The following is a 26,962-nucleotide window of genomic DNA, read 5'->3' as shown; positions in this document are numbered from 1 at the left end:
CAAGGAAGGACTGGTTTCCAACAATCTTGTCTCTGTTGCTAGTGTTTGGCTGAAAGCTGTACTTGTGTGAATCCACCATTGCCCATGCAGTGGAAGCATTTCCAGAATTGTAAACCAGTTTGGAGACCAGCTGGCTCAGTTAACCAGTTCTCAGTTCTAGCCTGAGTGTGCTCGCTGCTTTCCAGCTGAGAATAATGTGTTGGGGAGTGTCTTAACTGACCAGTCTTGCACTTACATCCCTGTGCCTCCTACCACCAGAGTGTGAGAGCAGTTGGAATGTTCTAGAGGAACCTCACTATTCTGGCCACAATCAAAATGTAGGAATCAACCCAAATGCCTTGCTAAAAATGGACAGTATTCCAAGGCTGAGCACTTACAGGTTGGAGCAGTTTTAACCATTTAAATTGTGGCAGTGATCTTGTCTGAGAAGGGGTGTGGGCATCAGAGGGGAGACTGGGAATGTCTGCAGGCATTCATCATTGCAGCCAATTCTGTAGTTCCTCTAGGTTTTTGCACTGGAAAACCATCAACATGTTTAACCTTGTTAAACATAAATTTTTCTTTATGGAAAAATTAAGTCAGTCTCTTTTGTTTCCATTACTAAGGGTTCTATGGTTTGTGTCTGTTTGTTGCAGGATTTTGTAAAAGACCTGAAAAGGCTGTCCCAAGTATTTGTATCAGAACATCAGATGGAGGAGCACAGGACTAACCCTTGTGAGCTGACCAGACAATCTCTAGCTACTATGACCACACAAAGTTAGCAGAGGTGGACTCTGTGGACAAAAATTACTAGTGAAGATGCACATGGAATTGTCAGTGTTTCTGAAAGGACTGGGAGCTCTTTGCTGGGAGCATACTGAAGCTAAGCAGCCACTTGGTGCAAAACCTGCATTGGGCTTCCTGCCATGGTGACTCTGCTGAAGGATTCGCATCAGCAAATGGATCTCCAAGTCAAAAGTCTTTTAAGCACCTTGATTGCATCTCAGAGCAGCTGTTCTTTGGACTCAGAGACACTTTTTGTATTTGTGCAGCAACAGCTGTGACCAGACCCAGGAATCAACTCGAGTTACTTTGTGATCAGAGAGATGATTTCTTGGTGGCTGTATCTTAACTCAGTGTGACTTCTCATGCTGTCTTTTAACAAAGCCTCTACAGTCAGAGGAAGGAAGAGGTGAACCTATATGACACAGAGATGTGCCTATATTTATTTTTCATTGTAAGCTCAGTGTTGAAGGTTTGATTTTAATTTTTTAAGACTGATTTTAAAAGTTAAACCATATTAGATAAATCCCCTAGACCATTAATGGCATTATTCCTAAAGGATGCTTAAGTGTTTTTCCATCTCTTATTGGAAACAGAACTTGCAATTCCCAGGGTTTTTCATAGAAATAAGGAATAAAATAGCTGTTTATATTTTTTACTGAAGACATATTTTTAAGACACTTTTATAGTTGTGAACATGAAATCTGGCTGCTATTCACTGGTTTTTTATAATTTTTCTTGCCTTGAGTTTGGGTTTTATCAGTCAGGAAGTGCTGCAGCAAGAGAGCAACAGCCTGGAAAAGCAGACAAAGTGAAGAAGCACTGTGATGTTCTCTGGAGAGTGGGTTTTGAAAGGGGCCCATTTTTTGGAGGACAGTGGGCATTTTCTGCCCTTACAGACAGATGGTCACACCAAGAGTGTGACCTCCTGTTCATTTCCTTCTTCCCAAGTATTTCCTTGACCTGAGATTTGGCACAGGGACTGCTGGTGAGTAGCAGAATATATTTAGGTGCTCATCAGCTGTCTCATGGGATTGCCTCCCCCTGCCCCAAAGCAGTGAGGACATTATTTCCTTTTGTCTAGGAGTGTCCTATTTCTGTAGGTTTTTCCAGAAAGCAAGTTCTGTGTTACTTAAGAACAGTCTCTGGACAAGGTGAAGCCCAGAGCTGTTTAGCTTGCTAATTAACTAACCTCTTCCCTGTACAAGGTGAGAAAAGGTAACATCTTGGAGTTAGTTTTTGAAACAAAACTACAGACAGGACTGATTAGGTAGAATTGTGGCTTCTGTTAAAATATGTGATACAGAAAGAGAAATCACAGAGGCACATTAGTGCTGACCTATATTGTAATTTTTCTTGTCTTGTTCACTAAGCACTGTATTGAAAGATTTGGCAGGTTCCACCTGCATTCCTCTTTTTAGGGGCTTTCTGAATGAAAAGAGTTCCCAAAAGTAGGCATGCTGCAATACAAATGCAAATGGAACAATTCAATGCAAATTGAAGAGCAAGTACACCATATCATGCCATACCTGCTCCCTGAGGCTGAGTATTATGTGATGTTTTGCTGCAGATTTCATTTGAAATTGTTGCCATAATAAACATTATCAAATGTCTTGTCTTGTGTTCAAGGTGTCAGTAGAGAACCTCTTGGTATTAGGCTGAATAACAAAATGGGAACCTTGCCACAAAGCATGGGGCAGACAAAGTGCAGCACAGACCTCCTGTCTGGCCTGTTGAACTTGTGCTGAATTAGAAATCTACTTTGCTATGTAAAGGAGGGCAGGGTGGTGAAAGGGGGAGAAACTGGAATCCATAAGAGTTTAAAAAACGTGCTCTTGATTCTGGCATGGATTTTTTTTGGGTGTTATGAAACTGCTTGCATAGTTACTATGGCCACAGCCATCTTCATGAACTCAGCATACTGGGATTATCCTTCTCTTTATTTAAAAGGTGACCAAGCCCCAGGAGCACTTTGCAGCAACCAGAGAACACAGTTGTGCCCTATGGGGCTGGAGACACTTGTGCAGTGGGACCCAGCAGGTAAGAGCAATGCCCCTGTTTCTGTCTTCTTATGACTTAATGCAGTGATGCTGGTTCTTGGGCATCCACAGCCCCAGGCACATTTGCTGTGTAAAACCAGATGCCCCACTGTGTATCCAAGGCCCAGGGGCAGGGTGCAGCACAGGGTTTCTGCCTGTGGACACCTGGCTGTGGGGCCAGGTGTGAGGACAGGGCCCTGCTGCCCCCGGGCTGGCGGCTTTCTCTGGGTGAGTGTCCCTCTGTTCTGGGCACTGCTGCTGGTGCCAGAGGTGCTGCAGGCAGGAGAGCAGGAGCTCACTGAGAGCCAGCTCTGAGCGTGTGGCCTTTCTTCTGCCAGTCTTTCCTATTGCAAACTCAAAGGTCTCAAAAGAGAATTAGGAAAAATGATGTTATGTTAACTTCCTTCTGAATGTGCTGCTCTGGGGAGTTGTGTAACAGGACTCAGGAAGAAGCTTCACCCAACTTTTTTTTTTTTTTTTTTTAATAACCAAACAAAACCCCCTTTGCTTGGAGAAAGCACTGTCACAGAACCCCAATTTAAGCAGTGACTGGCTTCTTGATTCCTGTGGCAAAAGTTCATATTCCATGCTCATTCCTCAGCAGGTAAGTAGGAGACCTACATCTGTTATCACAAACTTGCCTTTGTGTTGATTTTCTATCCAGCATAGTTCCATAGATGGGTATCTTAGTTGGAGCAAAATAAGGTGGGGCACATTTTCTTGTGTAGAAAATACCATTTATTGTGGATATGAAAATAGCAACCTTGATTTAGGAGCAGAGATGCAACCCTAGGTGGCACAACATAATTGGTTTGATCATCTGCTGCTCAGCAGTAACTTACAGGAAATTGGTTTTTGCCTGTTGTAGAGAAACAAATTTGATATCTGCTGGGCCTTTGTTTCTTTATTCCAAGCAAACCGATGCCATACATTAGCAAGTACCAAGAAATGTTGTATTTGCAAAAGAAAACATTCATATAAATAGGCTTTTTAGTATCAATTGAAGACTGTATTAAAAAAAAGTTACAATACTGATAAAAATAAAACTTAGCTTTGATAGCATATAAAAACGCTTCAAACCAAGCATATATAAATAACTTAATTTGTAAACGTAGAAAAAAAATTTTAAGTATATATAAAAATAAACATCTGATGCACTGTACAATAAGACACTATCCTTCACAGGCACTGGCATCATTGATCAACAGGAGTCCCCCGAGATGTTTTTCCTACAAAACCTGCTTTATCACTAGTGCCATGTCCAAAATAAAAGGGGAAAAAAAGCAAAGCGCTGAGCAAATCTGTTGTGGGTTGTATGAAGACCTCCCCTATCTCCTCTGGAAAGCTACAGGAGCAGCACTGGGGAGACAGCCAATATCCCATGCTGCTGGTTCTGCTCATTTTTCCTGGGGCTTTACTGTTCTGCCTTGTCTGCTCTTCCTTCTGGGTTTCCACTGAAGGGAGGACATTGACACGTTACAAATCTGGAAATTTGTCATTTTGCTCAGTTGCAGAAAACTCTGACGGCTTACCCATTCTTGCTTGAGGGGCTGTAAGATGTGTGATGCTCAAAGTGAACCATGCTGTGACTCAGGCTTTTAGCAAAAGGCTGCACCTCACCAAAAAAAGAACACTAATATATTGGTGTTAAGATTGTAGCCATGACTAGCCAAAGATGAAACAAAGCAAATCTGTAAGTGAAAACTTTTGTCACCCTCCCTGATCTAGTTAGAGGAGGAAGCCTTGGGCAGGTATGTATCAAAACTGCTATATTTTTAAGTATCAATTCAAAATAGCTATGGTCTTTTCATTTAAAACTCACTATATTAGTAACAGGAAGTAACACAGAAGCTGAGAGCCAAAATTACACCTGTGCAAAAATAGAGTAAAAGTAGATCTTGGCTCTTGAACTCAAAGGTGGGAAGTGCAGCTAACTTCACCATGTGCTGGGAAAACTCACCTTATATTGAAAGTAATGATGTGAAAGTAGCAGGCACTGGCTGCAGCAGGGTGGATGCTTGAGTGCACATTTCTCACTTGACAAATCCAAAGTGCAAGACCTTCTTGAACAATGTGGGCTTTTTGAGCTAATGAAAGCATAACACAGCAGCTTTTATTGCTTAGATATATCTAAAGTGATTCTGTACTGTTGTGCTGAAGAATTAAATGAAGGTATTTGAATAGTTGAGGTGGTTGTGGTTTTGCTTAAATTTAGGAACATGTGAACCAGCTAGGGAATTGTGTTGAACAAACATGTAAAGCCTGACAGCAGCATTGTTGGACTAAGTGCCACAGAAGTCCCATGAGGTAATTGAATGGGAAGAGTCTGTATTTGCTACAGTGAGACAGCTGGTCACATTATGAACAAAGTGTGACCAGGCTATATTTTCAGATCCTAATGCATTTGGGTGCAAGTGTAGAAGGGCTGTTGGTAAAGCCATTATGGAAAAGTGTTGGAGCTACTCTTACTTGCAGGACTTAAATTCTAGGAACAAGCTGATAACTGAGTACTAACCTATCTGTGACAGTGACACTGTGTGGAATGGTTTGGTTTCTTTGTTTGAAAGCACCTGATTCTGCAGTACAGTAAAACTGTGTCCTGAGGTATGATGGTGTCTACTGATGCTGCATAGTGTAGTGGCAATCTGAAACACCTTACACTGGCTGCAAGCAGTCAGAAAATTCATGAAAAATTTATCCAGGGTGTAGGATGACTAGTGCATATTGCGCTGCTTTGACTTCCCTCTTCAAAGGGAAGGGAGCAGGCAGCCAGCTAAGATAAATGAATTAGCTACACAGTCAGGAATTCTGCATTTGGTACTTATCATTAGAAAGAGGCTTTGCAGCTCTGCTTAAGAGCTTGTAAAAGGTCTCAAGCCATACAGATAGTGCTTCCAGGCTAAACTTTACTTAAAGAAGTTGATCTCTGAAGCTGCTTGGAAACAGGAGTTAAGTAATATGCTGTATGATTCTGGCTATTGTAAAGCAAGGTATCTTCCTCTGCTCTTTATAGAGCAGTACACCTTTCTTGTCTTCCGTGGAGGTTTTCCACTGCTGTTTCCAGGAGAAGATGTTCCCCACTAAACTTGCTGCATTTCTTATAAGTGGTGTTGGCTAAAACAAATGATCCTTTTCTCTAACTGCACTTCCATAGAGTCCAGCAGTAGCAAGCAGGCTCCTGAAGTGAGGCTTGTGGTGGCTGCCTCAGGAGGCAGCATTTTCCATGGCACTTTCTGGCACCTGTGTGTCCCTGTGAGCTGTCAGGAGCTCTTCAGTGCCCGCAGGTGCAGCAGCACTAAGCAGTGAGCAGATGAGCCAGCTCAGAGATCACCAGGGGCTGCTGCTTTGCCACAGAGCTCAGGAGCCTGGCGGGGATGGCCGGGGCACCAAGGTCCACCTGCAGGGATTAGAGCAAAGGCTGCAGCCTGGAGTCTGTGCCTGCTTTGAGCAGAGCACTTCTCCAGTCTGGAACAGCTCTGATTTAATGAGGATGCGCTGGGCACAAAAGTAGTTAACAGCCACATGCCATTATTGCTGTGTGGTTTGTATCTTTTTCTTCTCAATGCTCCACAGACTTTCAAAACTTTGCTATTCCATGTTGCTTCTAGCAGCTATGACCCATGTTGCTTTTGAGTTTGAGCTTGGATTAAAGTTTACTAGTTTGAAACACACAGTGTTGCTGAAAATGTGTGTGCATACACCAAAAGGCAATGTATGTGCATATATGCATAAAATGCATATAAAACTTTTAAATGCATATATAAATTTCACCTATGCATTATAAAATCCATGTGGTAATTAATGATATTTAAAAAAAATGTTTCTTAAGTTTTAAATAGGTGAGTTTAAAGGACTAATGGAATTTATTGCTACATAAGCATTTAAATAAATTTTATACATTAAAACATGCTCTTCTGGACATTTTTAAATACTTAGTACCCCTGCCTCGAAGTGAGCCTACTTTTCAAATAAGTCTAAAAAATAGATGATAAGATTATAATTTTCTTATTTTAAACTGGAATCCTAATCTTGACTTCTCTTTTGTATCTATTAAGTGTGAAGAATTAAAGACTTTGGTTAGAAAAATGCACCAAATATTTTCAGGGATTTTGAAAATAGTATAACCCAAGGTGGACTTCCTGTGTCCACAGCAAGGTGAAAATGCAATCGAGACTCCCCATATTGGCTCTCCACATGAGCACAGCATATACTAAAATTGCTAATAAACCTTTGCAGAAGAGCTTGATATCCAAGGAAGCAGCGTTGAATGCTGTAAAAGCTTGGGAATGTGCTCTTAAACACAATCCTAGTAAGAGTCTCTGCATTGAGAAGTGTGAAAGAGGTGACTTTGTGGTCACTTCATAAGGTTCATGGAGCATACCATGATGATTGTGTTTTTTGTGGCTTACCAGCTCCTAAGTGTTCTGCTGTGTAAGAGCTTTTTGCATTCAAAGTTGGACGTAAAGAAAAATCCTTACCTGTGCCATGTAAATAACTCTGGTGATCTCTCTTCCATTCACTATGTCAGGTTCCAGTATCCAAGCACTTGGCAAAATCTCCCCTCTCACTGCTTCTTTACAAGGCTGAGGCATGGATGCATCATAGACAGACTGAAAAGCCAGGACAGACAAGTTCTCCTGCACATGACAAGGTGTAAAGATGTCAATTTGAAAAATATAGCAATGTTTTCTTTGTTTGCCACGAGGCATATTTCTCACATTGCTTACTTAACATGAAAAATTACTACTCTCTTATCCATTAAATACTTTTGTCAAAATCCTGTGTGTTTGCAACCAGAATATACTGTGTAACACTTGTGTTACTCTCTGATGGGCCTTGGTTGGCAATTGTCATTCACAAGGGTTTTACACATAATTCACTTGTGTGATGCTGGCATGTCTTTCCTTCCTGCTACACTGGCACTCCTGCAGATATGAAGACTGACTTCTTTCTCTCCTTTTTCCTTTAACCAGGATATCAGAACAACTCCTCTGTGTTGCAGACAGAATGTTCACTTTACCTCTTTGGCTTCTGCAGTAATGCAGCAGAAATCCCGGGGCTGCTTTAGGTAACACAGGGAGGTATCAGTCACTATATATACTGGGAAAAAAAAAAGGAAGGGGAATTAGACTTTGATGACTTCAACTTGTCACAATTTTCCCCACACCTTACATGGAGATACATATTTTATTTTGACTTGCTTCCTGGGAGCAGAGCTCTAGTTCATATGCTATAATACATATTTAAAATGCTTTTTCAAGCTACTTCAGGTTTACTTTCAAACCACTGTCTCTACCTGTGCTTCACAGTAAGATGTGTTTAATATCAGCTTTGGAAAAGTCTTGCAGAGCTGAAGCTCCCATATTAAATAATGAAATTATTTATTTACACCTGAAGAAATGGAACAAGAAGCCTTTAACTTTCTTCCTGGCTGCCTGCATCCAGCCAGGGTGGTGCTGGTGGTTGTCATGTGCTACATGTGAGGATACTCACCCAGGTGGATGTGGCTGGTTACCTTCTTGTGTATTCGAGCTGTATTGACAGAGCTGTCGTAGAGATGCCTCTTGCCAGGATCTCTCACCAGTCCCCACACAAAGGGAAGAGGCCTTTCTATCACTCCTGCTCCCAGAAATCCATGCCTAGTTGCTGAAGGGAAGGCTTTGTAGTACACCTGCACCTCTTTTTCTGTACACTGATATCTGTCAAAGGCAAACAAAAGGTATTTGCCCTCAAGAGGGCCAGGTGCAGAGAAAGGCCTCCCCTGACACAGACCTGCCATAAACTTACTTCCACCCAGCCTCTGCTTGGCACGTGTAGAGGTTCCTCAGGTTCTGAGAGCATGCTGCCATTACCTTAGAAAACAATGACAAATGACACCAGCTTCACTCAAACATTCCAGCTAACACCCCACGCCCTCTTCTGCACCCCATGGCTCCAGCCTGGCTCACTTTCACCCATCCTTCAAAATTGTTCAGAGTGTGTGTCTGTACCTGACAAATAGGTAACTGTTTGTGATGTAGGACAAGAATTGTCCCATCCATTTTTGCTACAACTTCCAGAAGGAATAAGTGAAAACTCTGTTTTTACTTACCTCAGTGGTAGCATTAACCAAGATATGTTTGGATAAATCTTGGTATCCTTTTGTTGAAGAGGAGTTGACAGAAATAGTTAATCCATGAGTGAACCTACAGCTGGTGCCACTTGAAGGAAGAGGTGGCTGAATTCTGCTGGCTTCTGCAGGAAAAAAAAAAGTCAGAGAGGTAATAAAAAAATTAAACTGTAACCCCAACACTCTTCTTAAATTGTAGGGACTTAAACTCTCCAATGGAACCCCCAATCCATCTGATCCTAATGAAGGAGTGATAACATCCTTTGCCTCGACATTCTGTGTGTTGGTAATTACACTACAGTTATATCTGTCAGTTTAAACAGTTATTGCCACATATAAGAAAATAAAATAAGGAAAAATAGCTTAAGTCTTGAGGCTCAAAATAAGAATTTGCTTTTACAATTCTATACTCATTACACATTTGGGCCCCACACCCCTTGCTTCTTTCCTTCATTCAAAATATCCTCATGTTATCTGAAAGCTGTACTTTGATGTTATCACCATCAAAAGACCAGCTTCAGAGGAAGCAAATCACCATTTAATATTTAAAGAAATTCTAAGCAAGCTCTGGCTAGTGGTTGGTGATATTTTTCTGAATTCATGTAAAGGTAGGGACGTCCTTGCAATATCCAGATTCAAACTGATTTGCATAAATGATAAATCTCATTAGGCTCTGGGATGCAACTGAAATGAAGCAAATGTATGTTTTACTTACCAAATGTTGAATCCTTATGCAATTGCTCTAATGTATAAAGCTGACTATTTCTAACAGCTGAGCGACCTCGTGTATCCCTTGTAACCAAAGTATTTCCAGAAGAAACCTGATTTAAGAAAGTGCAAAAGTGGGAGTGTTCATTTGAAGTGGGAAAAATAATTTGTGTTACATAGGCAATGGAATATTAGTAGCAAATCTGCCTTACAAGGCTGGAAGCTTCTCTTTATCGTGAGGTAACCCCTTTGCCTTTCCCCTTGTTATGAAATGATACTTTAACTTGGGAAATTTAGCAAAACAAGTGTAAGGAACTAGCATGGGTGCATACTGCAAAAGTGACTTCAGGAAAGTCCATTCTCACATATGGAAACTCAAGTCAATGCATGTATCACTGAGGGAGTCACTCAGAATATCAGATGCCATCAGATTTATCACAAGAAAAGGCCTGCTATTTCTAAAACATTTGACAGATTTCTGACAGTTACATAGGCAGTAGTAACTATCTGATTTTCCATCCATGAATTACAAATAAAACTCCCCGCAAAATAAGTGTCACTGTCCTTTGCCATTACATTACAAAGTGCTCCCTCACCCCACGTCACTCCTCTGTGTACTGGTACTGCAAACTTGTCCTGCTTCATAGCTGTGACAGAATTCAAATAATGTCGAAAACCATCTCTGTTCCTACACTATGCCTCTGTGCTTGAAGCACCAGGGGACATCAGTCTCACCCAGCAGTGGTTTCTCACCTGCCCTTCCTGGCTGCTGAAGTTACTTGCAGTGTATGTGGCAGTATTACTGCTGTTGTAACCAGATGTTGGGCCAGAGGACAGGCTGAGGCTGGAGTCTGTACATAAAGTGCTCGTACTTGCAAGAGTCTTCAGTCTTGCTTCTTCCTGTAATAGGAATCACCGTATTGCAAACAAAACAAAACAGCACCAAAAACCCCCAGCACTGAAAGTTGAAAGAGGAATCTAAAGAAATCCAGTTTCTTCCAAGAAGTGTTGACACAAACTTGCCATACAGAAAGCATTAAATAAGCAGGTTTGTTTGAAAGCCTAGGATCACATAAACCATAGAGTGAATGATCCCAGAACTTGGCAGTCTGGGAAAATGCAGCTTTTGCTGTTTTCTTCACATATAAGAGTTCAGACTATCAGACTAATGCTGGGATGCTTTTAAGAGGAAGAAGGTTTATAGAAAGATATCTTTTCAGTCCCATTTGTTGCTCTTTGTCTACTTCTCAAGCCCCTGACTTAACTTGCTGATCAAATACAGTTGTTAAAGACTGAAGATTTTACTTTACCAGTGCAACTACTCAATGCTAGAAGACCAAGTAAAAATTACATACAAAGAAAATCCTGAGAACTTCAAAACTATGTATACTTTCAATATAATGCTCACCTTCTGTAACTGAGAAAGTATTTGTTCCCGTATCCGCCTTTTTTCTTGCTCTGCTCTTTCCCTCAGTTTGTCTCTAGCTCTTGCAATTTCAGTTTTGGTTTCCTCTCGTGCCCTCTGATAGTCTCGGAGCAGCAGTTCAATGTCTGAAGGGTGCTGAATGCTTCTTCTTTTTGGTTCTTGAACTCTGTAAGGATGGACAAGTAACAGGAAACACACATAATTACTTGAAATACCATGAGAAAATCATATTTCAATTCAGAACAGGAAAACCTGCCAGAAAAGCAATTAAACCCCAACCACATTAGCCTCCCAAAAGCTTTTCTTTGCTCACTGAAGGCTAAGTAGACATAAGCCTTGGAAAATTACTCAGATTGCAAGTCCAATTACTACTGAGATTACTACAGTGGTTTCCTAACCAGGTCTCCATATGATAAAAGGTTATGGCTTTGGCATATCACATACAAGATTATTGTGTTGGGAAAATAACTGTCTCCTGACCACAAAGGAAGCAAAACATTTAGGGAATATTGTGGGAAACGAGAAACTGAAATTTTAAAAAGTGAAGTGTTGCAGAGTTTTTCTGATATTTAAAATTAAACTGAACTCTGTGGCTTCTAAGTTAGTGAAGGAGTGTTCTGGTTCCTGCCAGGGCTAATTTTGCTGGGAGGAGGCATGGCCAGGACACAGAGGTTATTCTGTACCACCTCACATCATTGCTGTGGTAAGGGAAAGGCACTCTTCTGGCAGAAGGGGTTTCCTTCCAGCTGAGATGTGGCAGAGGGAGCCACCCCATATTGTCTATTGCCAGGGGGCTTTCAGTTTGAGTAATTTCTTTTCTCATATATTTTGTTATTAATGCTGTTGCTGTTACTGCTCTTGTTTTTATCGCATTGGTGTTTCCAGTAAATTGTTCTTATCTCAACCCATGATCTTTACCTTTCCTACCTCTAGCTGGAGGGGAAGGGGAAGCAGCACTGATTTTAGCAGAAGTACTAAATTGAAGAATACCAATTTAGTACTAAATCACAGCAAGTTTGGTCTCTAATCAGTCCAGAGAGAATACGTGGCTGTCCCCATCCATCACACACATATAATAAATTAGACACTTGTTATGGACAGAAATAAAACTAGATCCAATACTTTAATGAATGTTTTTTAAAATCAGGCATGTGTTTTTTCCTGAAAGCATTTTCTAGCCCAAAGGTGAATGCACCCACACTGAGAAGAGTTCTGCCCCTGAAGTCTGGGATGTCAGCAGGAACCATAAATGTGCACCCATTGTGAACACTGTTCATGAGCAGCAGGACTAAAGGGAGGTTTCCAATGCCCCACCTGGTGTTTTCCACCACATCTCTTCTCAGCTGTTGCAGATATTCTCGGCGTCTGCTGGGGAGATCTGGATCCCTCTGACTTGCATCCAGAGTCTGGGACAGACTCAAATGCTTCAGGGGGCTCAGGCTTCGGCTTCTTTGGTATCTTTGGAGCCTTTTTACTCTTTCCTTCCTCAGAGTTTCAATAGTTCTCATGTGTCTGTTAGAGAAATGTGATTAGAGTGACAAATCACCCTGCAAAGTTACATTTTCTGAGTTTTTTAAGGACTTAAGTATTAGGTAGATTTTTAATGTAAAATTTTCTAGGAATCTAATACCTCTTTGTCTACATGCTGAGAGATGATGTAGAAATTCTAAAATGCCACTGCTTTTCTGACAGCAGGAAATGCAAGAGAGGGTTGTGATTACTGCTGGTGACAACTGAGAGGAAAATTGTGAATGAAGACTGATGTAGCAGCTTCAAAATTTTTGTTGCAACATTTTCCCAAATGTTCTACAATCACAAGAATCAATCTTGTTTTTTAAAAGAATTATTTTGTATATTTATGGGGAGGTTAAAATTATTTTTGTTTATTCATACAGCAGCATTTATTCGCAGAAGCATGAATGGGATATTTCCATAAATATGATGTATCAATAATTTTTACATCGCAATAAATCAATTAAATATATTCCCACATCACCAGGTACACAGGATAGCTCTTGTGGCTGCTAGAAATTTTAAGAGTGAGGTAACACTAGATTTGAATTGCACCAAATCACTTTTCCTTGTGTTCTTGGAGTAACCCCCAAAATGTTGTCCTAAATGCATTGCTTAACAGTTTTTAAAATAAGCTTGATAGTGTATCTCTTCACATTCAGTGTGACTAAGTGATTGGCTCATTATTAAATGCTATTTAAGCTGCATGAAGTGTCTCAAAAATACTTTAAACAACAGTACATAAAGTAATTTACCTTTCATAAAGTTGCTGCTTCACTGGAATTGTCCCTGGCTCATCTGCAGCTCCTCTCTGAAGGACCTTCAGCAGGGCATCTGTTTCTCCAATGCCATAATTGAGCTTTGCTTCAGTCAGTTCCACTGTGAGGGGATGCTGATGCAGATCCAGGTGGATGCTGGACATGATCTGGGCACGCTCTCTCTGAAGTCTCTTGATCTCTCTGCTCCTGCTGTCACAAGACTGGTAATTCCCTTCCACTTCTGTGGATTGTGTGCTTCCAGGCTTCTTGTCTGCCTGACCCCTTAAATCGGTGATGCTGCCACTCAAGCCGAGGAGAACAGGAGGAGTGCTGCTCTTTACACCACACCAGTTGCTGAATTTGTTGTGTATGGGTAAGTCACGGAGGCTGTAGCTGCGAGGCCTGCAGGGCTTGGCAGAAGCAGAGTTCTTGCTGAGAGGGATCTCAGTGTCACATTCACTCCCAGTGGCAGATTCTGTACTGTCATCTTGGAAGGACGTCTGCACGTCGCTCACATCAGAAAGTGGAGGAGGCCAGCTTTCCTCACTCTTCCAGAAGAAATCGTGAAATTGTACAGAAGATGCTTCTACCAGAGGTTCTGAGGCTGTGCCAGCATTTGTCTTACTTGAACAAGTGGCACTAATTTTTTGATTAAAAAGTAAGTCAACATTTGGAGAAGGGTAGTTATGAATCAAAGCAGTATCAGAATTTCCAGAGTACTTTTCGTGCCCGATTCCACCTGAAGGAGCTCTTCCACCCCTTGTAACATACATACAATGAAGGGAATGTGCCACTGAGCCCTGGTCTCTGGCATCACCTGTTACCACTTCACTGTGGCCTGACACCTCCAGCATACTGCTGGAGTGATACAGCCGCTCTGCACAAATGGTAGTGTGGCTGTCAACCCTCAGTCTATGTTGCTGTTCCAAGTCTTTTGAACCATCCTGCCCTAAAAGGTCTTTGCCTGCTTTCTTATCAGAGAAAGTTCCAGATTTCTTTCTTATGCTCTTGTGTTCTCTAGAGATGCTTGATTCACTGTCTGTTTCTGTCTGTGAAAAATTGTCCACATGATGTTGCATGCTGAACTGTGGACCTGCCCTCAGCTTTCTCTTGGTGTGAAAGGGACTTGAAGCAACACTGGAATATCCAAGAGGTTCTTTAGTAGGGCAGACAGACTTGCTAAAAGCAGTCTGGCTGCTGGGACTAGCACTAAGAGTAAGAATAGGGGAAGAGGCCCTGTCGACTAGCAGGGTATTTTTGTACCAAAATTTTCTTTCAGCTGGAGTCTCTGCTTCATTGACACTTCTTTTATCCTGAGTGTAAGACGTTGGAGATTGAGAGGTGCTATTAGTAGGGCTGCTAACTACAGTGCATGAAGAACCATCTTGCCCTGAACTTGGCAGAGATGGTGTGAGAGGTGAAACTCTGGTGCTAGCAAAAGCAACATTCTGCTGTGCATTTAGTGATGTTTTTTGAAAATGTAAGATAGGGGTGGAATTTTTGGGTAAAGAAGGCAGATGCATAAAGGAGTCTTCCAAAATGCTGTCAAGACTGTCATGGAAGTCAGAATTGCCCAGGTGTTTCATCCCTGTTTGTACTTGTGTACTTTCTTCAAGAGTGAGTGTTTCCTCTTTCCTTTTGGGAATCTCTCCTACTATTTCTGCACCAATTTTTTTCCAATCAACATTTACTGCCTGAGCTGCCCTCAATTCCTTTCCCATTTTTGCCTCCACTTGTTTTTCTTCATGTTTGCTTTGAGGTTTTTCCAAAATCTCAGTCTGAGTGCCGACATCTGCTGTAGTCTGAGTACAGCTATCAGACCTAACAGCACCTGCAGTTCTTTTTTGGTTGATTTTGGCATTCTGCTCACTGTCTATAATACTCTGTTGGGAAAGGTTTCCCAACAACTCAGAAGTGTTCTGAAGTAGCTGTGACAGATGCATGGACAGGTTTTGCATGCTTGTCCAAGAAGAAGGCTGATAAAATAAATCTCTGTTTGTTTCCTCCTTTTTTGCAGAAACATCTGTATAGCTTCTCTGATGTCTTCTCTGCCTTTTATACCTTCCTGTAGCTGCAGTTTGTGTTCCTTGCTCACATGTAATCCCTGGAGGTTTATTGGAAGGTTTTTCAGACTCTGAAGGATACAATAGTACAATTTCATCAACCTGCATTGAAGAGTTACCAGGTTGTGTGGAAGGATTCTCAAGTTCAGCAGTGTTGTTTTCTGAGTTAGTCTCCAATGTTTCGCTGGATATGTTGCTGTACTGTTTGGTACTGTCCCTTGAGTACACTGATTTAAAGTCTTGTCTGGCACTGTCCCATTCTTGAAGACCTTCAATGCTACTCAAAGTGCTTGACAAAACTTTTGCTGTAGCATATGAACTTAGATGAGAACGAAAAGGAGAATTTTGAGAGTTCAATCCATTGTCTACACTGGAACATCTCATAACTTTACGATTTTCCATATTCAAAGGAATTTGATTGCAAGAGACATCACTTGCACTTCCAAAAGCATACTGTTTCCACCCAATCTTGCAGGCTCCATCTTGTTGCCATGGGTGAATGTATGGGTTGATATCACTTGATCTAAAATGCATTGCATCTTTATTATCTTGCAAAAATAAATCTGTTTCTGGCTGGTATCCAGCTTCTTCTCCTTCCCCTTCACTACACTGAGCTACAGAATTGCTCTTTGAATGGACATTTTCTTCTGCACACACAGAACTGCGAGCTGTGGGCAGTAAGGATGATGGAGATTGACTAGTACAATCTTTCAAAGACTGGCTACTTTGGCTTCTTGCTGCTAAATTTTGTAAGTTTTTGGGATCACAGTTTGCAAGCTTTTTCATTTGCGCCATTTTTGGCTGAAATCTTGGTTTAGATTTAACTTGTAATAAGTTCTTCGATTCCTGCTTTGAAAATCTTTCAATTCCATAAAGATCATCTTCAGTTGGTGACGGAGGCTCTACACTCATATTCAAATCTTGCAGTGATTTAAATGCAGAATACAACAAAGGATCTGCCTTAGATGAAGCTTCCAAAGTACATTCTGTGTCAGAGAAAACAGCAATAGCTGGAGCTGATAGTCTGTGACTTCGTAAATAAGGTCTCAGTTCACTCTGTTTACAGCCCTTTGTACTCCGTGTGGTAGAATATGATCTTTTGCTCCTGAATTGCACCAATTTGGATTCTTGAAGAGTTAAATCATGGTTTTCTGGCAAAAACTTTATGGAGGTTGTTTCATTATTTTTTACAGGAAAATTAAGTCTTTCTAATTTCAGGGTATTATTCCTCATTGTAGTATCTCCCATTGTTGAACAAGTGTTTGCCTCAGCATCAGTGCTATCAATGCTTGAACATGTATTATTTTTGCAAAGTAAAATCTCTTTTCTACCATCTGCATTTGTTCTGTCTGGCACCTGTTCTATATGTTCACCTGCAGGCACATACTGACAGTTATCTTGCAGATCTGCAGGGTTTCTTTCAAAACCCAAGGCAGTGTGATATGGTTGCCTGGGATCAGGGCTTCCATATGTGGGATATGCTTGACCAAATGAATTGCAGGTGTATTCAGGATCCACTTGAACATCTCTTGGATACAGATTTTCCAACACTGTAACTGCTGAGCCTGTTAATTCATTTGGAGAATTTGAGGATACACTAGTTTGCTTTTCAGCAGGTTCTCTACTTAACATTTTTCTCTGCTCTGTCTTTACTGCAAACTGTTCAGCCTCAATATTTGAATGCAGTTCTTCCTTACTTTTGTTAAGTGTATTTCTCATTTGTCCCTCTTTAATAAGAATTGCCCTGCTAGTATCCCAAAAAGGTAATGATGGTAGTAAAAGAGAATTATCACTTGGTATTTTCTCTATGTGTTTGTTGCAAGCTTCTTGTGGTGGAACTTTATCCCAATAAGGCTGATCAATTTCTGTATCACTGCCAGGTTTTTTATTATTACTTCTGTATGCAGGTTCCCCATCTATAGCAGAATTTTCATATGAAGTACAGTCTATGTCTGAGACTGGAAAATGCCTGTTTTCTTTTGCAAGAGAAAGTAAAATACTTCCTGAAGCACATATTGGCTCATCAAATACCACAGCTTTATCTGACTGCGTGTCTTGTATTTGCAAAACACCAAATGGAGACTGTTTCAATATATTTGAATGTGAAGTATCAAATGTGCTAGTTTCACCATGACCTATATCTGCAGTTGAAGGAAATTCTGAAAATGCTGTTAAGGCTGGGTAGTTGACTCTTGCTAATGATAGGGGGAAATCTCCTTTTACAGAGCACACATCTGCAGAATTGCAGGACACTTTCTCAGTCGAACAGCTGTCCTGAAATGAGCCCTCAAGCTGATTAAATACTAGAGATTTTGAGTCCCCAAGTAAAGAAGATGTGGTAAAAGCACTGAAGTTCTTGGAGCTTTGAAATGGTGTCTCAGGGGGAGTTTCATCTGCAGAGTGTGATGGCAGAGACTTTGATTCATTACAGCCAGTCTGTCCTTGGCTCTGGAAAGTGAGCAGACCCGATTCTGGTACAGTAACTCTGTTAGTGTTACTGCAGTGTTCTGAGAACTCATGAATTTTATCTTCTTTTATGTCACCACAGTTCTGGAAATAACCTTGAACAATTTCCTCCTTTTTCTCTGTTTCCACAACTTTTCCGGGGAGTTTATTACTCTGAGCATATGTGGTCTCTGCAACTGCGGAATTATTTTCCTTTTCGTCTCCTTTTTGAGAAACACCAGGAAAAGTTACACTCAAATCTGTTGATTCACTTTCAAAGTATTTTGTTTCTTCAGAGAGAACATTATTATTTATACCTTTGTCTCCACTGCTGACAATTAAACTATCTGCAGATGATGCTGGACAATTCAGAAGACCGGGAGAACATTCAAAAGTGTCCAAGTTCCTATTATAATTTAGAAAGTCTTTACTATAATGTGGATGTTCCTTTGGAGACTTGTTCAGGCCTTCTGAAAGGGCTGAAGACTTCTCAGAAACAGCATTGCCTGATTGGTCTACACAGCACTCTTCAGAAGCTTCATGTTCCTGGTTTTCTGTGGGCTCGTGCTGATAACCCGCTACACTGGGAAACTCAGCATTTTCACATTTACTGTTTGCTGTTGGATGGCTTGCACTTAAAAATGTCTTCTCATCATGCACTGATGAAGCCCCCAAGTGAGGTATTATCTGAGTTGTATTAATATTCTGAAATATTTTTTGGGTGGAGCTTTCTAGTAAAGAGTTGGGTTTTCCCACCCCTACATCTTCCATCACTTCTTTCTCTGAGGAAGACAGCAGATTTGAAGTATCCAACATTAGTGAATCAGGCACAATGGTATCCTTTACCTCTTGAGCTGTATCTTCTATGGAATTAGGAGAGTCTTTTAATAATTCATTAACCATGAAATCCATACCGTGTTCTTCACAAACATTATTAATATCCTGTATGATATCTTCAGAAGAATCTAATTTTTCCAAGAAAAATGAGCTTCCTTTGGCCCTTTGCTGAAGTACAACAGTTCCACACTCAAGGCCACCTGCACTGTAGGGAGTGGAAGAGCTGTTCTCATTGACAGGTTGTGCAGATATGGCATAATCAGGTCCATTTTTAAATACAAAGGATTCTTCCTCCTGCCTCTGCTGCATGGTGCTGGTTTGCAGAAGAGGTACACTCTTACTTGGTGTTTTAGCTGGAAAATGTTTGTTTGTTTCTCCCGTTTTGTTGGCTGCAACAGATGCACCAACACTGATCTCACTCTCCATTAACGTTTCGTAGTAAGGCAGCACAGCTCCAGTTCCAAGACTGCTGTTAGATGGTTTTGTACATCCTCTTAGTGCAGTGGGAACATCTTGAACAAGATGGGAATCATCACTTCCTCCAAGATATAAAGGCTGATTTACAGACTGGCATGGGGATTCTTGAAGCTCTTGGGTTTTTTCTGTACACTTCTGTGATGCTGGTGGATTTTGTTTCTTGCTAATGTCTTCATTATTTCCAGAAAAGCTGGTAGACACCCACTGGCTTTCTCTTAATATTTCATTTAATCTGCTGTCATCATGTGTCATTTGGTAACTGCCTTTGTTTTCAGGGAAGAGTTCACCCAGGTTTTGTAAAAAGATCAGTTCTACCTCCTCTGTGTTTGCTACATATATCTGCTTTTTTCTGTCTGCTTTGGCCATTTCTACTAGCTTCATCAATTGCACTGTCTCCTCCTCAGCTCTGGAGCCTACTTGATCCAATTCACAAATGTCAAAACTTTTTCTAACAATATCTTCGTTCAAGTTTTCTGAAGTGCCATGGTCAGGAGATCCCACAGAGAAACTCATACACGTATGTCTGTCAAGACTTGTAAATTTTTGTTTAGTTCTGTATTGGTCAATAACAGCGCTATCTTCAACTGAATATTCATATGCATCAACTACATTTCCTATCTCTGTAGCAGAGTCCACTGAATCACCATCCTCATTCATTTCAGTAGGGTCTTGGTATCTTGAATCATCCCCTAACAGTATATTTGATTCTACTTCAGAAGCCATCAGGTACCTTTCAGGGATCTTAAATTGATCTAAAATTTCTTCTGTGTCACCTCTGTCACAGTACACTTGACGCAGAGCTGGAGACTGTTCATTAAAGTAAACATTTTCATCTGTGCATAACTCTTTTTGCCCCATACTAACCAGCTCCTCAGTGTTTGTCATGGTAATTTGTTCTTCACTCCCAGTCACTTCACATTCATTAACCTTGTCTTCCTGGGGTGAAGAGTTTGGTACACAAAGTTCAATTATATTGTTAGAATTTATTTGTCCTTCATTTTCAAGTTTTGCTGAAATATTTCCTTGCCTCCTTGGGATTAGTACTGCTTCAGCTACATTCTCTGTTGTTCCATTCATCTGTAAAAGCCCTTTGCAAGTATCAAGGAATCCCAAAGTATTCTGAATAACATCTATTGTGTAGGAACACACAGATGAAGGAGTGGTTTTGGGAGCAACAGAAAGCTCTGTTGAATAAATACCTATTTCTGTTTTCTCACTTATTTCTTTTTTGCAAAAGCTGCTTGTTTCAGGTTGGCTGCCAGAATGCACAAGGGCTTTTGATTCCTGAGTGCATTCTGCCCCTGTGCCGGCTTCCTGCAGTTCATCTTTGTGCACCTCTTCATGTGTCAGGCACAGATTTGTATTAAACTCACAGTGAATTTCACAAGCTGTGATATCAGTAGATGTCTTTGGGTTCTGAGTTAGACCAATGTCTTTAAAATCCTTTTTACTGTCTTCAGTTATACTTTGGACTTGGGCTGCTGGTCTGTCAGGTAAACTTTCAGTGTGTCTGGATTTAATTTCCAACGCACTTTTTTGTAGGTTGCTTGCATTATTAATTGATTTTGTTATTTCCTCATCTGTGGCTGTCCCTGTATTCTGATAAGGAGCCATGGCTTCTTCTGTATCCATTTCTATGTCTCTGAAAATTTTGTATTCTTTATTTCTGCAAGAACTCTCCTCTTGAGAAATGGCAGCTGATGCATTTGTGTTGCATTCAAAAACCTTTCCCAACTCTGAATTTGCATTGTACTCAGCATGAAAGTCCACTGGGCAATCACTTTCAAAAAATGCTTCTTCCTCTCCTCTAGATTCAAGTAAAGATTTGTTCTGCGTTTCTCTTTCCGAGAGAACAGAGGCACCAAATTCTGCAGAAATGTCAGTTGTCTTGTGTGTAGTGTTTTTCTGTCCTGTAGACGTTGAGGAGCATGTTGGGCAGAGGCAGCCAGAATGTACATCAGAACAACTTTTTGTGACGCCGACTTCCACGCTAAGATTAGATGTAGCATCACAATTTCCTTTCACGATTGTGACATGCTCCAATAGTTTATCATAATTTTTGGTCTCACATGCACTTTGAAAAAGATTAGCTTTTGTTGAAATTTTGTAAAATAGGCTTGAATTAGATTCTGGGAGAAAATAATTTGTATTCTCACAAATAGCAGCAGGAAAGGACTTGGTGTTTTTCCCATTTACATTCAGTAGGAAATAACTTCCTTCATTTACCACTAGGTTTTCATATTTGGATGAAAATTCTTTCTGAACTACAGCCTGAGAATTCAGTACATTGTGTTCTTTGCTTTCACTGCTTTCTTCTCTTATGTTATCAGTGCATAATGTAGAATTTTCTGAAATTTGCTGGGATAAGCGACTCACCTGACTGTCTGCTAGGGCACATTCAGGGGAATAATCCTTTGAATCAGGTTTATGTTTGAATTCATAATGATTTAGTGAAGACAAGTCTTCATCCTTTGATATGTATTCGTCCTGATCTCTGAATGATGGCACCTCTGGCACAATGTCTGCCAAGCTATCTGTGCTTATTTCCATACAGATTGTCTCTTTTTGAGACATCTCTATTGGTGTTGCAGACTGGTCATAGCTTGTGCTGGCAGCAACAACTGAAGGGTGACATTGATATGTTATTTTCTGTGAGGAAAAATCTGTCTCTGCAGTTACTTCTGCAGGTATTTGCTCATGATCTGTTTCTTGCATGGTTTCCAAATTACTCTCCCCAGACCTGGGGGGTTCTTCTGTATCAGCTGACTCTGCTCCTTGTCCAGCCAGCATCTGAAGCTTGTAACTGCTCACTAGAGAACAGCTCTTGTTTGTTAAGTCACTGAGGAAGAAACCTTCATCACAACATGTTGGTATTTTTTGTACTGGAAAAGGATGCCCACAGTTTCCAAACTGGATGTGTTTTATTGCAGATGTCTGTGTTGAGGTCATATTATGAGCAAGTCCCATAGAACACTCAGCAGCAGGTTCACTGACAGGTGAATCTGCCACACTTGACTCTGACATCAAGTTATTGTAGTCATTGTCAAGCCCATCTTTTGAAAAACTTTGGAATAAGCCATCTTCTAAACCTGTATCTACACAGCCATCTGTCTGCTCCACAATTTGCACAGGCAACACGGTGACAGAATTCTCCTCTTTCTTAGATACCAGTGACAAACAGCCTGCAGTGGAGGTGCTTTCCAAACAGCTGAAGGCTTGTGCACGTTCACTAGCAGACCTGCAAGTAGACAATTCACCCAGTTGTTCTTGTTCAGGATGGTGTGACCTTGAATGTTCAGAATAATCATGCTCTGCTGAAGTAGGAACAAAAGAGGAACTTGGTCCTACTGAGCTAGCAAACGAGGACTTTACATTTGCAGATTCCAAGGAAGAATTTTCATTAGAGTTTGTCCATCCCTTTAAAATCTTATTTAATGATCCACTCTCAGAAGTCCTGCTTGCAGTTGTTGTTTCAGGTAAAGGTACTTCCAATGCGTCAGAGGACAAAACTGAATTTATTTGGATTACATGATGTGGACTGTGAGTAATGCTGTGAATCTGCTTAGAGCCAGACACAAAAGAAACCTCAGCAGCTGACTGCTTTAGATCATCTTTCTTTAGCCAAAGTTCTGGTTTGCTCGAAGAGCACAGATGAGCATCTTGAAATTCCAAGTTTTCATGGGAAGAAGATGTTGTTATTCTGGGGCTGCTGATGTCAACCTTTGAGTCACAGGAAGACCAGGCATCATTATTAAGCAAAGGATGACCACTTGCATAATACAGTCTTCTTTCAGGAGACCTTTCTTGCTCTGCAAAGGAGACTTTTGTTCCCTTCAGCAACTGTTTGCAAGCATTACTGGAAGCAGTGTGTGGCTTGGTGTTCAAATAAAAGGAACTGCTCAGCTTCTGATCATAATTTGTCCCTTCAGTATCTCTGTTGCAGGTCTTGGATTCATGGTTTTCCTCAGTCTGTATAGCTGGTAATTTAGGAGTTTGTAACTTCCAGAAAATCTCTGCTGGCATTTCATCAGATGAGTCAGATTTGGATTCTTCTACCAGATCTTCTGCTGGCATCTCTTCTCCATCAGCTAAGCTATCCAGAGAAAAGCTTCTTTCAGCCTTTCCCAGTCTCCTACGAGATGCATATGATGTCACCAAAGATGAAATATGGTTCTCAGTTCTGCTTTTGTAAAGCTTAGCTGGCTCATGATGGGCCTTTAACTTGTGAAATTGGCCTGTATTTTGCTTTTTGGCTTTGTTTTCCTTTTCTATCAGAGAGTCTTGTGACATTTGACTGTCATCACTCTCAGAATCTTCTGGGTTGGCAAGACATTTATTTCTGTCAAAATCTTCCAGTTTCAGTTTCTCTGGGACAGCTTTTGCATAAGCACAGGAGAGTGAATCGACAGAATAGGAACTGTCAGTATCAGAAATCTCATTTTCATCATCCTCTTGCCAGTTCTCCAGCATATCTGTGGCTGTCTTGGGCACTCCAGTACTTAGCATCTCAGCACTGTGCCACTTTTTTTCAACATAAGAGAGTGGTGTCTGTGAGTTCATCTTACTGAGATTTCCTACTGATGTCGCTGCCATCAGAAATTCTTTCTCTTCTGCTGATGATTTCTCATGACTTGGCAAGGCTGAATTTGCCTCTCTCCTCCAGTTCTTGACTGTTTGGTTTAGATGCACTGATGGTGGGTTTCCATACACTGTTTTCTTCATTTGTTTAGGAAAGTTTTCTGGAGAAGACCTATGGCCTTTTCCATTGATATCCATTCTAATCTTTTTATTGGATACCTGAGGTTTATTTTGTGCTACATTGCTGCTGGCAGGCTGACTTAAATCTCCTAGCACCTTTGATTTTGTCATTCTTCTCCCTGTAATAAAGGTTTTAGGCTCATCTTTCTCCTTAAAAAGATCAGGAGAGGAGCCTTTAGAGGTCTGGTTTTGAGATCCACCTTGCCCTGGACTGTCATCCAACTTTTCCATTTTTTTATAATTTTTACTGATATAAGCCATGATAGCTGAATCATTAGAGTACTTCTCTCCTCCTTTTTTATTTTCAATTGAAGATGTTTTTTGTTTTTCAGTTAGCTGCCTCTGCACTGAAAAGGAGATCCCCTTTCCATCATTAAGGTCATCACTCCCAGAAATGTCTTTATCACTTTTGTAAAGGTATTCTACAGGTGACAACCTCTCTGTTCTACTACCTTTACAGTATTGATCAATATTTGGTGAGGTAGATATCTTGGAGACAGACTCCCTCTTCGAAAAACAGCTGTGGAAATAAAGAAGAAATCAAGTTCAATCCTCGCTTGAATAATGTAGTTGACATTTTCACCACAGTAATGTCTTGCAAATAAGAATAACAATTCATGAAGCAACAATCTTAATGCCTCTCAAAATTCAATTCTAGCAGGGAATAAAAAAATAAAATTCTGTGACTAATTATAAAATCCCCTTGCTATCTGGAAAGATGCCCTGCACACAAAGAAATAGCTCAATGCTATGAGGTATAGCTTCATATTGAATCTCTGTAGACTCAAGTAGCTGTAAATGTTAATTAAAAATAAAAGATAGTTCTAAGTCACAGAAATCCACGGAGCTGAGTTTAGCTATTTCCTGCTGTGGAAATAGCTAAGGACCATGCTGTGATAGACACTGTAGCATCCCAACATTTTAGCTTTGCATGGAGATGTTTATTCAGCTTGAGAAAGGCTGACCAGTATAAAAGTCCTTTCCATAATCACCCCAAAGATACCAATATTCTGAAGAAGAGTTTGATGATAAGATAAAATTGTGCAGTAATTAGTATTTACCAACAGTCTGAACAAGGCAACAACAAAAGCTAAGCCACTTCTAAAAAGCCTTCTCAAAGAGGTAAAAAGTGCAGAAAGGCTTGAGAGAGAAATTTAAAAAAGTGAGAAAGACCACATCAGACAGATAAGGAGGGAATATACTGTACAGACCCAAAGGAAAAGGACAAACAGCTCCAGCGTGATGTACAATATAGTGGGCTCACTGATATTGCAGATTTGGGGATTTTCTTCAATACACTGAAAGGCATTCAGGATAGGTGGCCTGAAAATACCTTGAATTTATGTTACTTTTGAAAGTGCAGAGGATTTATCAGATGTCAGCTTACCTGGGTACCTGGGGCAGGTACGAGTCACGGAACAAATGCCTGTGCCTCAAACCCAGCAATTTCTGTCTCTTTTGCAAGTGGTGATCCAAAGAGGACTGCACAGCAATACTATCACTTAGGCCTTGGGATGGTTTCACACACTCTTCACTGAGCCAGCAGCTAGCTTCCAGCTGCTCCAGGTTTTGCTTGGCTTCCAACAGCTTCTGCTTCTTGACTATCCTTTCCAGCCGGAACTTGACCTTCTTCCGCCTTATGTTTCTTTCGGCCTTTTTTAAGGAGTACCTTTGCAAGAGCTCCAGCTGCACCAGTCTCTTCTTGTTCTGCTGCAGCAGGGAAAGGCAGGTGTCCAGCCCAGTGGTGCTCTGCACCTCAGCCTCTGCACACAGCGCTGGCTCTGTTTGCACTGCAAACTCCCTCTGCTGCTGCTGCTGCTGAAGGGCAGCCAGACGTTTATTCTCATTTATAAGCCACTGCTGGTCTGTAAACAAAACAATGATTGAGAGAAAGTAAAAATCACAGGAAAACCATTACTTGTTACTATCTTGTTTCTTAACTTAATCAGCCTTTAGAGGTCATTTGAGAACAGAATTTCTGTGCATGTAGAGTAGAGACTCAACAAACTATTTAAAGAAAAATGTACTGTTGCTGTACTTCATTGATGACTAAAAGCCTCTTCATTGGGTTAAGGATTCAGGTAGCAACTGCAGAATATAAGCTTGTAATCATAATATTAAAGAATCATTAAATAGTTTGGGCTGGAAAGGCCCTTTAAGATCAACCGGTTAAATGTGCACCAAATAAAACAAATACTGTCATGGCAAAGATGCAGGTGAAGCCAACACAACCTTTAGCTATTAAGAAAAACAGTTCAAAAAACACAAGCTCATACCACCAGTCGATGTGTATTTTTCACAGAATTACCACTCTACTCCACAAAAAGAATTAGATTCTCTGCTTCCATTAATGACCCCTACAGTCCATAAATGCCAAATACGTTCATACAACAAGTGATTAACCAAATTTGATAACAAAATATGGTACCTCTGCTTACACACTAAGTCTTTTCTAATTATTCAGAGCCTGATCTTTGCAGTCAGTGAGGATGCAGTAGAGAACAGAACCAGGCTGATTTGTTTTAAACCCTAGATGCAAGAATACTTTTATTCCATGCAAGGGATGGATGTGCTTAGAGGTTTTTCAGAGCACACCAGCTTCAGTCTGAGCTATGATGAACTGTAACAAAAGAAGACATTATTGAGATCACCGTGACCAGCTTGTATGGGATGGCTTGAACCTGTTCTCTTAATGAAGAAGATATTTTATGCTGCCATAAAAATATACATATTCAGTGCTCAAAGCAAAGAAAAAAAAAAATCTCCATTGCTGAACAAGCAACATAAAAATTTCAGGCCAGGTTCCTTTACAAGTGGAGCACTCTCAAAGAACCCAAGTTTCCCAAAGCACTGCTCTCTTACTAGCAGCAATTTTTCTTGGCTGAGCTTACTTTCAATGTGCAGTCCTTTACCAAATAAGCAATGTTTCATTGCTTATTCAGGGATGTAGGAATTAAGAGGTATTTAAGTTTGATGTGATGAATGAGGGCTTCCTGCAGCTCTGCACAGCTGAGCTGCAAGAGAGGAATTTGGGGGTCTGGAATTTTCCCTAGTTCAAGAGACCATTA

The 26,962-nt window shown here is 40.7% G+C and overlaps 2 protein-coding genes across 3 annotated transcripts in view; one reads left to right on the top strand and one right to left on the bottom strand.

Annotated features, from left to right (window-relative positions):
• CDAN1 (codanin 1) overlaps positions 1-2,375 on the top strand; it is a 31,724-nt gene extending 29,349 nt beyond the window's left edge. The window contains exon 28 of the mRNA XM_063159117.1: positions 636-2,375. Within this exon, the coding sequence (XP_063015187.1) occupies positions 636-761 (126 nt within the window). The 3' untranslated portion in view covers positions 762-2,375. The remainder of the gene's footprint in view (positions 1-635) is intronic.
• A 1,141-nt stretch (positions 2,376-3,516) lies between these two features.
• Positions 3,517-26,962, bottom strand: part of STARD9 (StAR related lipid transfer domain containing 9) — a 91,882-nt gene continuing 68,436 nt past the window's right edge. For both annotated transcript variants that reach the window (XM_063159115.1, XM_063159116.1), the window contains exons 23-34: positions 25,282-25,759; positions 13,312-24,414; positions 12,359-12,556; positions 11,027-11,210; positions 10,372-10,518; positions 9,626-9,731; positions 8,893-9,035; positions 8,589-8,653; positions 8,295-8,500; positions 7,822-7,901; positions 7,280-7,438; positions 3,517-6,198 (exon numbers count right to left, since the gene is read on the bottom strand). In XM_063159115.1, the coding sequence (XP_063015185.1) occupies positions 6,097-6,198; positions 7,280-7,438; positions 7,822-7,901; positions 8,295-8,500; positions 8,589-8,653; positions 8,893-9,035; positions 9,626-9,731; positions 10,372-10,518; positions 11,027-11,210; positions 12,359-12,556; positions 13,312-24,414; positions 25,282-25,759 (12,971 nt within the window). In that variant the 3' untranslated portion in view covers positions 3,517-6,096. The remainder of the gene's footprint in view (positions 6,199-7,279; positions 7,439-7,821; positions 7,902-8,294; positions 8,501-8,588; positions 8,654-8,892; positions 9,036-9,625; positions 9,732-10,371; positions 10,519-11,026; positions 11,211-12,358; positions 12,557-13,311; positions 24,415-25,281; positions 25,760-26,962) is intronic.

The sequence above is a fragment of the Melospiza melodia genome, chromosome 6 (genome assembly GCF_035770615.1).
Source record: "Melospiza melodia melodia isolate bMelMel2 chromosome 6, bMelMel2.pri, whole genome shotgun sequence".
Classification (NCBI taxonomy): domain Eukaryota; kingdom Metazoa; phylum Chordata; class Aves; order Passeriformes; family Passerellidae; genus Melospiza; species Melospiza melodia.
Note: the sequence above shows the minus strand (reverse complement) of the source record. Positions and strands in the feature narration are given on the sequence as shown.